The sequence below is a fragment of the Larus michahellis genome, chromosome 6 (genome assembly GCF_964199755.1).
Source record: "Larus michahellis chromosome 6, bLarMic1.1, whole genome shotgun sequence".
Lineage (NCBI taxonomy): Eukaryota > Metazoa > Chordata > Aves > Charadriiformes > Laridae > Larus > Larus michahellis.
Window position 1 is genome coordinate 64,639,037 of NC_133901.1, and position 14,802 is coordinate 64,653,838.

The 14,802-nt window shown below is 42.2% G+C and overlaps 1 protein-coding gene across 3 annotated transcripts in view; it reads left to right on the plus strand.

The window, feature by feature from the left end:
• Window positions 1-293: 293 nt before the first annotated feature.
• The window catches only part of TRUB1 (TruB pseudouridine synthase family member 1), a 33,389-nt gene continuing 18,880 nt past the window's right edge, over window positions 294-14,802 (plus strand). For 2 of the 3 annotated variants that reach the window (XM_074591933.1, XM_074591934.1), the window contains exons 1-3: window positions 307-496; window positions 2,291-2,383; window positions 8,515-8,570. In XM_074591933.1, coding sequence (XP_074448034.1) covers window positions 352-496; window positions 2,291-2,383; window positions 8,515-8,570 — 294 coding nt within the window. In that variant the 5' untranslated portion in view covers window positions 307-351. Of the gene's footprint in view, window positions 497-879; window positions 996-2,290; window positions 2,384-8,514; window positions 8,571-14,802 lie in introns of all 3 variants that reach the window. The other variant, XM_074591935.1, reaches the window with a different exon arrangement.

Consider the following 14,802-nt stretch of genomic DNA (forward strand, 5'->3'; position numbering starts at 1 on the left):
AGCAAAATATAATTCTTTCAAGCTGGGCAACGAAGGTATGAGGACTGACGTGACGGGTGAGGGTACACAGCGGTTAGCAAGCTTCCCCAGCAACGCCTCAGTCGGCCCCTCTGCCCGGGGGAGCTGCCTAAAGCCACCTCGCTTGGAGTGAGGGGCTCCCACCGGCCAGCCCGTCCCTCCGTGCTGCCGGGACGGGCTGGGGGTTGCCCAGCTTGCCTCCCCTCACTGCATCCCCTGACGGCCTTCCCGTCGCGGCCGGCGGACTACATTTCCCAGCGGCCGCCGGGCGAGGCGGGAGGCGGGCGGTGTCGGCGGGGCTGGCTGTCCGGTTCGGCGGGGCCTGCCGGGAGCATGGCTGCCAGGGAAGCGGGCGGTGTCGTGCTGGGCAAGTCCGCTGAGAAGCTCTTCTCTCTGAGCGGGCTGTTTGCCGTCTACAAGCCCAAGGGCCCCACCTCGGCCGGCGTGCTCAACCTCCTGAAGGAGAAGCTGCTGGCAGGTAGGCTGCGGGCCAGGGTAGGTGAGGTGAGGCGAGGCAAGGCACGGCACGGCACAGACTCCCTGAGTTGGGCCTGGAGGCCCGAGGTAGAGTTTTGGTGGTTAAATAAGGAAATTGTGACAGGAAAGTGTGCGTAGGCCCTGCCCGCAGTCCCGGGTCAGGAGCAGGCTGGCCCGAAGCGAACATGCATTTAGTCCTCAAGTGTTTTGTCCAGGGATGCCATACCCGGCATGGCTGCAGGATGGGCAGCATGCAGTAGCGTGTGTGTTTGTTAGCATGCTGGAACCACAACCCCTGTCAAGCCAGTGCACCCTCTTTCTCAGCATTTACAAAACTAAAGGAGAACTGTTTTTTTGATTTTTTTTTTTTTTTTTTGGTGGTAGTTCACAGCCATGGCGTGGCCCAGGTTGGGGAATGGAGCCATTTCTGGACATGTTCTGGCTCGCTGCATGGAGCTGCTGCGTCCCTGCAAGGCTCAGTGTGTTGGTCACGCTGCACGGTGAGCTGTAAGGCCATATTCACCACTAGCTTATTTGGGGCAGGCATCTGTTGTCGCCTAAGGTACAGCATGGTGTGAGCCTTTGTTTTGAATGGGGATGAGATTTGCCCCATCAGAAAGCTCCAGTCCTGCAGTGCACAGGGCAGGGGATCCCAGCTTGCCTGGAGAGCTGTCGAGCATGGTCCCAGGGACAGCGTGTACCCATCTGCCACAATGGGTGTCAGCAGCATCTCTGCAGCACAGCAATGGCAGGATATTCTGCTTCAGTCCCGCTGCCTATTACCATTAAAACAAAAATAATATCACCAAATGAGTGAAAACCCACAGCGTTTCGAGGAAAGTCCTGGGCACATTCACTCTGCAGAAACTGCTTTTTCTGAATACAGGGGACCCTGGGTGTCAGCTATTAGGGGGGAAAAAAAGTGTGATCGTTGCAAAGATGTGAGGGACTATGGCTTAGATTCTCTTTATAATAGATATGGGGACTTGATCATGTAATCTGGGCTTTTGGGCACTTGCTGATGAAATGAGAATGTAGACTTTCAGACTGGTGGTTGCTTATTTAGGCTGATTTACTCTGCAGTGAACTGTAGTGTAGGTACTGACTTCAATTCAGCTTTGTATGGAAGAGATTTAGCTGGATCATGCCTGATTCCCTGATGTGAAAGGCATAATGAAGAGATAATAGGAATAGGTAAGGGAGCTTAGAGCATCTGTCATATTTAATACTAATAAATAAGGGGCCTTGGACTCTGCAAAATTCCTGGAGTCTTCAGCTGCATAGAAAATATGGGGGGTTGAGATGCTCTGACAGCTTGAAAGCAGCAGTGAGCTAGTTCAGTTAATTTGCAGAGTTTCCATAGGGCTGCATAAATGCAAATGAATGTGTCCCATTACATGGTAGTAAATACAATAAGAATTACTCAGATTACGTAGCATAAAATTTGTGTATAATAGATGATTTTTGGGATTCTGATGATAGTTCTTGCATGCTTTTTTAATGAAACTTCACAGGTGAACTGTTTGCCAAGTTTTGTGGTAGTATTTTCTGAACATCTCTTTATAACAGTATGTAAGACTTGATTAGAATCTAAGGGAAAATAGCTCAAAAATTTTTTGAGGTTGGGAGTATATCTAGATGAATCATTGGTCTTATTCAGTACAGCAATTTCAACACTACTAATTCATAGTTTAAATAATTCATTTTTGTCTCCTTTAGCAATCTGGGAATATGTGCTGTTTTTCCTATCTTCTAAGGCTGTCCTATAATGCCTCCTTTCAATTTCTATTTGCAGAAGCTGGTGTGCAAACAAATGGGAACAAAAGAAACCAGGTTTTGAAAATTGGACATGGTGGAACTTTGGACAGTGCAGCGGCAGGAGTTCTGGGTAATGAAAAATACAAACACAGTCATCAAAAATGATTTCAGGAAACATTTTCATGCCTACATGAAATCAGAGGTGGAGAAACCATTTACAATACACGTGACAGGCTTTGTGGTTTTGCGGGAACGACAGGTTACTGTAGAAGAGTGGTCCGGGTTACGTTTCCTCTGCATATACTTTTACATGCATATAATGTGTTTCTTAACAGAAGGCTATTCCTCCCCCTCCTAAACTCCTGAAATAACTTGTCGGTTACTACATAAAAATACGGACTCTTGTGTAATGAATTCTAAATTATCTCAGAAATTGATGGCTTTTTTACTTAAGCTGCGGATTTATAGTCATCATAATTTTCTGAAGTATTTGTTCTTAAACTAATGCTTTTCTGGGATTTTGAGGAAGCCTTTTGGGTTGTAATACTAGCCAAATGAAAGATGTACAAGAGCAATTCAGCTGCTGCTTTTTTTAGGCTCAGCACAGAAACAGTTTTTGCTTCCTGTCCTGTCTTGCTTAATAAAGAAGAGTCATCAAAGAGATTTTGTCTTTTAATTTTGATATCAATCCATTTATCAAATTCCCTTGTTTTATTAAGGAACAGGATGTGTCAGTTGCTGGTGTTGAAAACTCAGCTGTGGGTATGACGATTGGGCTGGATTATTCCCATATCGTACATCATCACCAATAGTTTTCTCGATAAGTAACGTGCAAACTACAGCTTGCTTAAATCATAGCCTTATAGCTCTACTTGGCTAGAAGAAACAACAGCAATACTTTTTTGGTATTGAAAATCAACAGGTGCAACTATGAATATACACTGGAAGTAAATCCACTGAGTTTTGATGTAATGACTTCTCAGGGAGAGCTGTGCTTCAAGGGGATGTTGTTTGCTGAGACTGTTGCTAGTGGAGGCCCATAGGCTGGTAATTGTCTTTCTCTGTCACCTGTGAGCATTACAAAATGTAACATTCTTGGTCTAGAAGTAAACTCATTTTGTTCCAATTTCCTGTACTGTGTGGCTGCTCACCGGAGAACGCCTTGTGTATTGCCGAAGTGGACGTTTTCCTTTTATACAGATGTTCCCTTTGAGCATGCTACTGCTCATTGTGGGAAGTCAAGAGCATTGATCCACAGGAAAAGAAAAATCACTCATGCCTCTTAATTGCTTCTCCTACTGTTCTCTGATATCAAGTAGTCTCCAAAGCCTGCCCCTGTGGCATGACAAAAAGTACTTGGGCTTGACACGCTTGGTAAAGACAGAGAAGTGCATCACGTTAATATGCAATGGATCAACTGAAAAAAGGCACAGGATCTTTCATTCCACTGCCGTACAAAACACACAGAGAAAAATCAATGGTAGCTGGTTTGGGAAGAACAAAACTGTAGAAGAGTGGGAAAGGGAATGTGCTCAGATATCTTGTGGGTTCAGGTAGGATAATGAGGAGAGAGGGGAGGACACAACAGAAACAAGTTATTCAGAAAATGTGTGCTACTTTTTGGCATAGGGTGGTGAGGCAGGAAGCTTTCTTTCCTCTTGGACAGTAGCATAGTAGAAGTATTTATTTTCTGAAACCTCTAACCTTTCTTTCTTGATCTATACTGCTGTTTCCCAAATTTTATGTACTGCATATCTATAACTTTGTTCATGGGAACTAGCTGTTACAGAGCCTTGCTTAGTGTGCCAAGTATACTGCAAATCACTGGGCAGTGCTTTTCATCATAACATATACTTTTGTATTTCTTTTCCTACTAACACCAAGCGTAGATGAGGACGTACAGAGATCAGTGATCAGCGTATGGCATGTGAGTGAAAGGTGCCGTAGAGACCAGGTAGTATGTGATGGCCCCGCACTGGTAGGAGCCTGGAGCAACTGCAGTCTGAGAGGCAAAATCTTTTGTCTGTTCCCATCTGTGGCTTCTGTTGCATTTGGAAGGTGGTGGGAGCTGTGACTCAGCTTCTTCTTGCTGCTGGGTCTCATGTTTTAGATAAAAGAAGCAAGGAATTGTAGGTCAAGTCTTAGTGAGTGTCTTCTTTTAATATCTGTATAGAGATGTGGTTCCAGTTCAGTGTTTCTTGCTGTACAATGGGAATTGTAAATATTTGGCTTGTTTCCATATGGTAGTTATGAACTATGCTTCCACAGTAGAAGAAAAGATGAAAAAGTATAAAAATTAAAACCTAGTGGTAAAGTTAGAGGAGTATGATTACGTCTTTTGAGAATGAGCACATCTCCATAATGTGTGCTGTACCTTATGTAAGGAAGATTGGAGGTCCTCTGTCCTAGGAGAATCTAAGCCATTTGTAAAAAGGTAGAGATAAGTGAGTGACGGTAATTCTTTTGAAACTGAAGTATGTATTAAAAAGCCAAGTAGCAAATGCCATTCAAGAAGTGCTTTAGAGGCTGGCGAATTAAAAGTAAAACATTCAGTTAAACCTTATTACACTCTATGTAGTCTGGCAAGGTTAGTTTATGTCATTTTTCAACAATACATGTGCTACACAACCTGATGATTAATTGGGAAAATCGTTAGTGTCTTGTTCACAAAAGCATTCAGTATCTCTTTAAAATTATTCTGTTGAATCTCCTGACACTCTTCACAAATTTCAGCTCAGCAGTTATGTTGAAGTGTCAGTGATGTCATCACATTGCAAGAAAAGTGCTTGGTTATAAAGTTTTATCTGTGTGCTTATCTCCTTTTCTCAGCCGTGTTGCAGCTCTTTCCTATCTGGTGAATATGACAGGAACAGGCTGAACTGAAGGAACACAAAAGCGCAAGCACGAGGGCATGTGTGACTAAAAACCCTCAGGAACAAGAGGAGAAGTAATAGAGAATAAGAAGTAGTCTAACAAGTCTCAGAATGTAAAGACTGAGAAGCAGTGGAGCACAAGTGTTTGTTTAAAAAAAAAAAAAAAGTTCATTGTCTGCTTTGATGCTTTTGGTACTGGCTCCTGGTTAGAATCATAGAATCGTAGGGTTGGAAGGGACCTCTGGAGATCATCTAGTCCAACCCCCCTGCCAGAGCAGGGTCACCCAGAGCAGGTTGCACAGGAACGCGTCCAGGAGGGTTTTGAATGTCTCCAGAGATGGAGACTCCACCACCTCTCTGGGCAGCCTGTTCCAGTGCTCTGCCACCCTCAAAGTAAAGAAGTTCCTCCTCATGTTTAGGTGGAACTTCCTATGCTCAAGTTTGTGCCCGTTACCTCTTGTCCTGTCCCCGGGCACCACTGAAAAGAGCCTGGCCCCATCCTCCCAACGCCCACCCTTTAAGTATTTATACGTGTTGATAAGGTCTCCCCTCAGCCATCTTTTTTCCAGACTGAAGAGACCCAAATCCCTCAGGCTTTCTTCATAAGAGAGGTGTTCCAAGTCCCCTAATCATCTTGGTAGCTTTCTGCTGCACCCTCTCCAGCAGTTCCCTGTCCTTCTTGAACCGGGGAGCCCAGAACTGGACACAGTACTCCAGGTGCGGCCTCACCAAGGCAGAGTAGAGGGGGAGGATGACCTCCCTCCACCTGCTGGCCACACTCTTCTTGATGCACCCCAGGATGCCATTGGCCTTTTTGGCCACAAGGGCACATTGCTGCCTCATGGTCATCCTGTTGTCCACCAGGACTCCCAGGTCTCTTTCCACTGAGCTGCTCTCCAGCAGGTCAGCCCCCAACCTGGACTGGTGCAGGGGGTTATTCCTCCCCAGGTGCAGCACCCTACACTTGCCCTTATTGAATTTCATAAGGTTCCTCTTTGCCCAACTCTCCAGCCCGTCCAGGTCTCTCTGTATGGCGGCACAGCCTTCTGGTGTGTCAGCCACCCCCAGCTTTGTGTCATCAGTGAACTTGCTGAGGGTGCACTCTGTCCCCTCATCCAGGTCATTGATGAATGTGTTGAAGAGGACTGGACCCAGTACTGACCCCTGGGGAACACCACTCATGACTGACCTCCAACTAGACTCTGTGCCCCTAATCACTACCCTCTGAGCTCTGTCTTTCAACCAGTTATCTATCCACCTTACTGTGCATTCATCAAGACTACTCTTCCTAAGCTTCCCTATGAGGATGCTGTGGGAGACTGTGTCGAACGCTTTGCTTAAGTCAAGGTAGACCACATCTACCGCCCTCCCCTCATCTATCCATCCAGTCATGCCATTATAGAAGGCTATCAGATTAGTCAGACATGATTTCCCTTTGGTGAATCCATGTTGAGTACTTCTGATAGCTTTCTTTTCCTCCACATGCCTTGAGATGACGCCCAGAACAAGCTGTTCCATCATCTTTCCAGGGATGGAGGTGAGGCTGACCGGCCTGTAGTTCCCCAGCTCCTCCTTCTTGCTCTTTTTAAAGACTGGAATGACATTGGCTTTCCTCCAGTCCTCAGGCACCTCGCCTGGTCTCCAGGACCTTTCAAAGATGATGGAGAGCGGCCCAGCAATGACTTCCACCAGTTCCCTCAGCACTCTTGGGTGCATCCCATCAGGGCCCATGGACTTGTGAATATCTAATTAATCCCCCACTTGATCCTCCTCAACCCAAGGGAAGTCTTCTTTCCCCGTTACTTCCCCCAATGCCTGGGACTCCTGAGGGCTGGGCCGAGCAGTAAAGACCGAAGCAAAGAAGGCATTCAGTAACTCTGCCTTCTCCACATCCTCCATCACCATGGCTCCTGTTTCATTCAACAGTGGGCGCACTTCTCTGGTCTTCCTTTTGCTTCCAATATACTTGTAGAAGCCCTTCCTGTTGAGCTTGACATCCCTGGCCAGGTTTAATTCCAAGGCAGCCTTGGCTTTCCTTGTTTCATCCCTGCACGCTCTGGCAGCATTCTTGTAATCCTCCCAAGGGGTCAGTCCCTTCTTCCACTTATTGTAGACTTCCTTCTTCCACTTGAGCTTTTTCAGAAGCTCCTTGCTCAAGCATGCAGGTCTCCTGTGTCCCTTGGCCGATTTCTTTCTCTTAGGGATGCACCGATCCTGAGCTTGGAGGAAGTGGTCTTTGAATATCAACCAGCTTTCTTGAGCCCCTTGCCTTCCAGAGCCCTAGCCCACGGGATCTCTCCAAGCAGTTTCTTGAAGAGGTCGAAGTTAGCCCTCCTGAAATCCAAGGTTGTAATTTTACTTCTTGATGTTTTTTGCGTGGTACCCATGATCCTGAACTCTATCATTTCATGATCACTACAACCTAGGGTGCCCCCAACCTTAATGTCCTCCACCAATCCCTCTGTATTTGTCAGTACCAGGTCCAGAAGTGCTCCTCTTCCTGTTGGCTCTTGTACCACCTGTATTGGCTTTTGTTAACACAAAGCCGATATCCTGCAAGCTCCCTTAACTCCTGTAGTTCTGTTAAAATCAAGGACATAAGCTGTTTCGTATTCCACGAGTTGTACACGAAACTAATTTCCTTCTAAAATTTTCATTGTTTCCCATCTTCCTTCTGTTGTCATTGTTTCTTTAGATTGCTGTATGTGGAGAAAATCAATAGAAAATCATATTCAAGGAAGGCACCTTGTTGTAAAAAGCTTTAAAATAAAATATAAAATAGAGCTCTTTTGCTGTCTGCTGCTTTTATGAAAAGCTGACTGATTGTTGTTTCACAGAATACTGGTGTAAGATTGAAAAGACATTATTCTGTACATACACAATAATAGAAGGGTTTGATTATAAAAGATTTTTGACAGAGGCAATTGGACCTTTTGAGTATTTTGCTTTCTTGCTGTAAGCCTGATAAACAGTTTCATTATACTATCTTGACTGCATACTCTTGGTCACTATCAACCTTTAAAAGGGCTATTTAGTTACAGTGAAGGCTAGATTCATTTTTAGTGAGCCATAGCCTTCATCAAACCAAAGACGGCGTTAATTGTGCTATCCATTTCTTTGGTGATTAAAAGATAAATAAATCTGGGGGTTGAATTAAACCATTTTAACAGTAGGTGAAGCTTATTTATCTTCTGCTTTAGACTTTTCCTTTCACTAGTCTCACGTTGTTTGAACATCAGAGATACTTTCTCATAAGCATTGACTGTCTTTGCTAACAGAGCATGAAAGGCTGTATTTCTGACTAGCATAATATTTAGTAATGAATGGTGTTGAATAAGGGAACTGCAGAGCTGTTTTTGAAGTTGCATTTCTCCTTCTGTCTTTGCAGTGGTTGGTATTGGAAAAGGAACAAAAATGCTGAGAACTATGTTGGCAGGTTCCAAGGTAAGGAGGGCTAAATGACTTGTATTAGTGGGGTTTTTTATTTGTTTGGTTTGTGGTTTTTTTTTTCTTCCAATGAAGAGCTGCATCAACATACAAATACCTCTGCCATCCTTCGTGTTTAGTTTAAGTGTCTACTTCAGTTCCTTTTTGCGTTTAGTCAGAAATTTGATATTAAGGCTTTTACATCCAGTGTAGTTATTTTAAAACGTTTGTTTGCCTTGTTTTTTCTACAAAATGTTAATAAGGACCAGATTCCTATTTTACAGGAAGATTTCTAGAATAATTAGTGTTTTCAACAAAAAAAAAAGGAAAACTGTAATGAGGATGGCATTGTAAATGATGTTTTCGGGATGTAATTGTGTATGATGGTTCAGTTTTTGGTCGTTTTCCTGACTTGTCGATAACATAATTGTTATTTAGTTTGCAGTAACAGATGGTCTTTGTTTCTTTTCTCTCTTCTTAAATACTGTGGGGCCTTAAGAGGCACCTTTTGGAATGAAGAGTGTTTTGCATTCGTGATAGTAGCTATTGTTCCAGATTGCAGCTTCTGTAGACGGGTGCTCTACAAACGCATGGATAGGCACATGTAAGAAGCCAAAGGTAACTAAAGTCCTGTGGCTGCATGAGATAATCCAGACTGGAGCCTTGACAGATAACAGTCTTGTTCATTGCTGCTTTTGATTTGTTGTGCTGTGGTTTTGGTGCATGGACTCCAGACTGTAGGTGTTAATGTACACAAACAAGTGCAGGTACTCCCAAGAATAATCTATCAGCGTTGATTCCTTCTTTGCAAGTAAAATCCTGTGCTTTTAGCCATTAAACGTTTTTTAAATGAGAAGTTCAGGTGAGAATGACAGATGCAGAAATCAATTAGGCCTTCCAGATTTCATGTTGTACTTGGGGAAAGTCAATAGTGGGCTCAGCAAATTGATAGCCTTTTTTTAATGCATTTTATTCTGCTGTTTTTCCCATTGTCTTCTAGTCTTAAGTTCTTTACAGATGCTGAACTGATAACTTGAGATAGAATTTGATTGACAATCTTCAGTTCAATTCAAAGGAAATTAATCTGGCAGAAGAGAATACAACCAGGATGAAAAGACATAGCTGTAGAGTCTGATCCAAAACTGTAGCCAGTGTCTACAAAACAGTGTCAGTCTCTGCACTGACTGTAATGGGTCTGCAGTTGGTTTATAGGACCAGATTTCAGAGGTGTCTGCATTTTGAAACATGCAGTAAGCAGCTGGAGCTGGGTTTACGGTGGAAGTGTAAGCAGTTACCACCTGACATCTCCTTTGGAAGAACTTTTTAAGTTAAAAAAAGGCATCGAGATACTTCAGCTAAACTAAGTTATCATAGCGAAATGTGTGAAAATTGTTGGTTTAAAAACATGTGAAGTAAGTGAGTATCTCTTAAGCTGGTGTTCACAGTGGAAACAGCTATGACGGATGAAGTAATTTCAACCTTTTTGGCAGAAGAGAGTATGCACAAGCTCCTTGGCGACTGTGAAGTCCTGTAGCCAGTAGGAATGTTATCTAGCCAAACATTGTCTACAGATAGCTCAAGGCGGCTCCTAGCTGCTGCTGAGGGACAAGAGAGGGGAACAGAGTGGAGAAATGGGCAGTGGAGGCAGTCTGGTAAGCTACCTCAGCTAGATCCATCAGCTCTCTCCTGGCCTTAGATTGATGTAGGCTGTGGGCACTTGATCCAATGAGGCAAGCAAAGTTACATCCTTACAGCAGATCAGCCCTTCCGCTGCAACTGTTTGTGTGTTCTGATGTGGCAGAGTGTGAGGTAGCTGACATCTGTGCCAGGTGGCATGGCAGTCATGAGCCTTCATTTGGAGCTTGTCTTGTCTCTGCTTTCGTATTTTCTATCTATACTTAAATAAATTAGGCACACAATAATTTGAGAGGCTTAAGAAAGTTGAGGGATCTCCCACAGATATCTGCCTAATTGGTTTTTTTAACCACACTGACAGCAAATAATGTAATCCATGACTGTCTGAATAGGTTTGAGTATCTTTTTGCATCCCGTGCCATGTGCTAGGGATTTATACTCTTCTTTCATCTTTTTTTACCATTATGGATGCTAAAGTGTTCAGTGAAGTGTGATGTTTTTCTTTTGTTCCTTTTATTACTATAAAGATTCAGATGAACTGTCTGAGCCTCTCTGGTTAGGATTTACTGTTTGGTTATAGGAATGTATCTTGTGAAGAAATAGTTCAGTCTATCATTGTTGGCAGCAGAGCTATGCTGAGTGGCCAAAACGTATGTTACTGCAGTAAACTCCATATGGTGGCTCTGCCAGAGATTGGACTTTTTCTGATTTTTTCACAAACGTTGTGTGAAACTTTCCTGACTCTGTGTGGCTGCTCTGAACATTATCACTCGATTTGCAGCTCATACACATTATACAAGGAGTGTTACTCTTTCAGTGTAAATCTAGTTCTCCATTGGTTTGACCTCCCTGTGAATGAATTCAAAACAAATAGAAATGTGCAGCAGCCAAGGGCAATACCTACTTTGTGTTCCAGATTTCTCATTGAATTCTTAATATTTCTCCAGAAATAAAAATATGTGCAAGCTGGCTTAGGTTTTGTTTGTTTGCTTTATTTTGTTTCAAATGTTCCAAGTGAGGGGGAGAAGTGGAATCCTCTTGGATCTGGAATTTTAATACCGAGCATTTAATACATGTTCCATAAGAGAATCACTCTTCCTTTCTGCTTGGAATTTTTGCACTGTATTATTTTGAGAGAAATTTTATCGTGTTTGCAAAACAAAGATAGTAGAATGAGAAAATATTTCCTTTTTAAGTAGTAAAATGAATATGATGGGGGTGAACCAATTTTTATTATGGTAAATTGCTTCTGAAGGACTCAGTCTTACGGGTGACTAGTCTGTCTCAAACACAATGTAGAAGTGATTTTTTTGGGGGGGGGAATGGGTTAGAAAATGCTAGCTAGCAGCACAGTTTCCAAAGCAGTAATCCTGTTTTAAAACCTCTCATCTACCAGAATGTGCTGTTACATAGAAGCAATGAGGGAAATAATCAGGGACTTGTCAGAGAAGAAAAAAGGGAAGAGCAATAAGCAATGAAATTCTTCATTATTCAAATACTTTCCATTGGGAGGAGATGTCTTCCAACACAAACAGCCTTTATTTTTAGGTGAAATAAAACAGGATAATTGACATTTTCAGACTTCAGTTCTGTGCTTAATTTGTGTATTTTTCAGTGAGATAACATCTGGGTTCACCCTAGGAGAATTTTAGTCATACTAGTGTGAATGAAGCCAGAATTTGGCCATCCATCTAACTGTGCTTGAAATCACTGCCTCTTAATGAGCAGAAAGCATGGGCGTATTGCTTTTATCTGAGGATGCAGCTTCTTGTCATGGTCCACATATAATCTGAAACCCCAAGTGCTTGGGCAGGGACTAGTTAAAATAGAAAATTTAATCTCAAAAGCTGTGGCTTCTCCAGAATGAAACACTATCCAAAAAAAAAAATAAAATCATGAGATAGGGAAAACCCAAACTCCAAATGATCACTGAGGCTAGAAAGAGAAAAAGAGATTACGGGCAGAATTAAGATACGTCAGTGACCTCGTATGTGACAACTTCTATTTATTATAATTGGAAAAATTTGAGTTCTTGCAAATCCTGGCTGGAGAATGAGTGCTAGTTCAGTGACCAGGTCTTAAAACTTGCCAGTCACACTTGTATCCTATGAGAGTGGGCTTGCCTGGGCAGGAATTGGTTCAAATCACATAAAAAAATTTCTGAGACGTGTAAGTTACTTCTTGCAGTGTGATTCCAGGATTAGAGTTTGTATATTGCAAAATTGTTTCTCTAGAGGGTTGGCACCAGATGCTGCAGAACAAAGTGTCCATAAAGAAGGTTGTTTCTTTACCTTCTGTGATTATCGTACTGTCCTAAAAATTAGGCTTTAATTTGTATCCCTTAACTTTTCGAACATAAAGATTGCTAGCTTTCTCCCTGAATTCATTTTTTTTGAATTAAGTCCTTAGCTTCCATCTTTTGGCAATGAGTTCAATGAATTAATAATGCATTAAAAAGCACATCTAGTAGTTCTATAAGGAGCAGAACTAATGAAGTCTGGTCTTGTGACTTCATTTGTTTACAGCTCGTTAGACACCAAAGCCCCATGTGGACTCTTTGGTATCCAGTAATACAGCGGGACTCCCTCTGGAGCCTTTTCCATGGTGGAAGCTTTACAGCTTTACAGGTTTATTTCCACTATCTGTCTATTTTCAGGAGGCTTATAAGAACTTGGAATCTCTGAGACCTCTATTCTTCTGCCAACATTTGTGTGTTTGCATATTAACGTGCGCACCATGATGATGTAAGCGTTTTTTCTTTGGAAATCCTAGTTTTCTTTTTGAAGAGCCTTGCTGTGTTTTGTTTTTTGTTTTGTTTTGTTTTTTAAATGTATTTCAGAAGCAGTTAGTGCCCCAGTTCATATATTTGTGTTATGAGTGCAAGAAAATTGAGTTGACTTTCATTTTGAAGGATCCTCTTGGTGGTGTGTGCTCTTACTTTTAATCTTAAAAATTTCTTTACAGTATCACCAGCTGAGCTCTTTGCTTCATCTTGCTTTCTTTTGGAGCTAGTAAAACGAAAACTACTTATTCATGCAGTGCATCGTGTTGTGTTCTGTTTCCTTTTTCACATTCTGATAATTTTAGCATTCTCTTGGAAGGGTAAGATTTGTGGGTAATAGTAATACTTTTTGTTAGACTAATTGTTATATTACAGAAAACTAGGCATTTGGATATACAAGCCCTTTCTCAGGTCTAAAATAGAAGCCATGGATCTTTAAAAATAAGTGTATTTCAGATTTGTTTAGTGAAGTAGATACCTTTTAGACCATTTCTGAAAGAAAAAGTAGTTAATGCTTGTAAGCGTGTTATAGCAACAATTCTGGATGGGCAAGCAGCTATAGGTAAGACCCCAAGACTGTTCCACACAGATGGGCTACATTTCATTACCTGCTTTAATAAAATAGAGTAAGAAAACAATTTATCTCCTGCGTAGGGTGGCAAGGTTTTGTTCACAACCAATCAGCCGAGCTTCCAGTCACAAGGCGAGGGGGGCTGTTACTGCTTGCTTGATGATTCTTCAGATCCCATCTTGCTTTTGTTCATCTGTGGTTTTACTTGGGCTTTTTCTTCCAAACTGCAGTATTACCATATCCCACTGTCTATATTCGTCTTGGAGGAATCCAAGTAAAAGCGGTTTGTTTGCTCTTTAACTCTTCCCCTAGGAAATTTTTCATCTGCAACACCTTCTCATTTTTCACTTTGTGGTTCATGCCCTTTTACATTGTCACACCTCTTTGTTTATGGTATCCCATCCACAATAACCAAGGGTCTGACGGAGTTTCTATTTCTATTGAGATGGGAGAGGTAACAAAAAAAAGTGCAGTATGTGACCTGCTCATTTAAGCAAAATGGATTGTAGCTACACAAAATGTCATTACTTTGCCTCTGTTCAAGCCCAAAGAAATTATTGTTTCCTTACAAGGGAGGTAGGAGAGGAAAAAAAGCGATGATAAGGTTATCTCCTAGGGGAAAGAGAGAGCCTGGTAGATTATACATTGTGGCATGTGAAGGGGTTAGTGTGAGGTAACACTATAGTGTGCCATAAATCCAGTATCTCTATTGAGCCCATGTGGTTTTTTTTTCTGAACCCAGTGGAGTTATGAATTTTAGTTCCCAGGCCTGTTTTGAAAGGTGTTTTATAGGGTTTCCCTTGAGGAGCAGGACTTTCAGATCAGAGATGGAGTGATTGTTTTATGAGAGTTGTTAACCCACGGGCAGATGGATGCGTTTCAGCCGTTGTAGACTGGCTGGGTGAATTCTTCCTGACATGCAGTGGTTGCTTAATTTCACCCATTTATTTGCCATTTTGTGCATTAGATGAAGTATATTACATTCCTGAAATATAGGTATAGGACAGAGAAGTCTTGACATTTCTGTTGCATGGTATTTGTTACGGCATTGTGCAAACATTCAAGGAGTAGTTCCTTATATGTTTGCACAATACAGTGCAAAGATGTCAAGTTATTAATAAAACTTGCCCTACTTATGTCTGTAGCCTGTAACAGCTACATCCAAGTACCGCTATAATAGTTTGCTTTTTTCTTTGAACACTACTGACACCTGAGAAAGTTTTCGCAGAACCAGAACTTTGTATTGTGTTGCTGTGACCTCT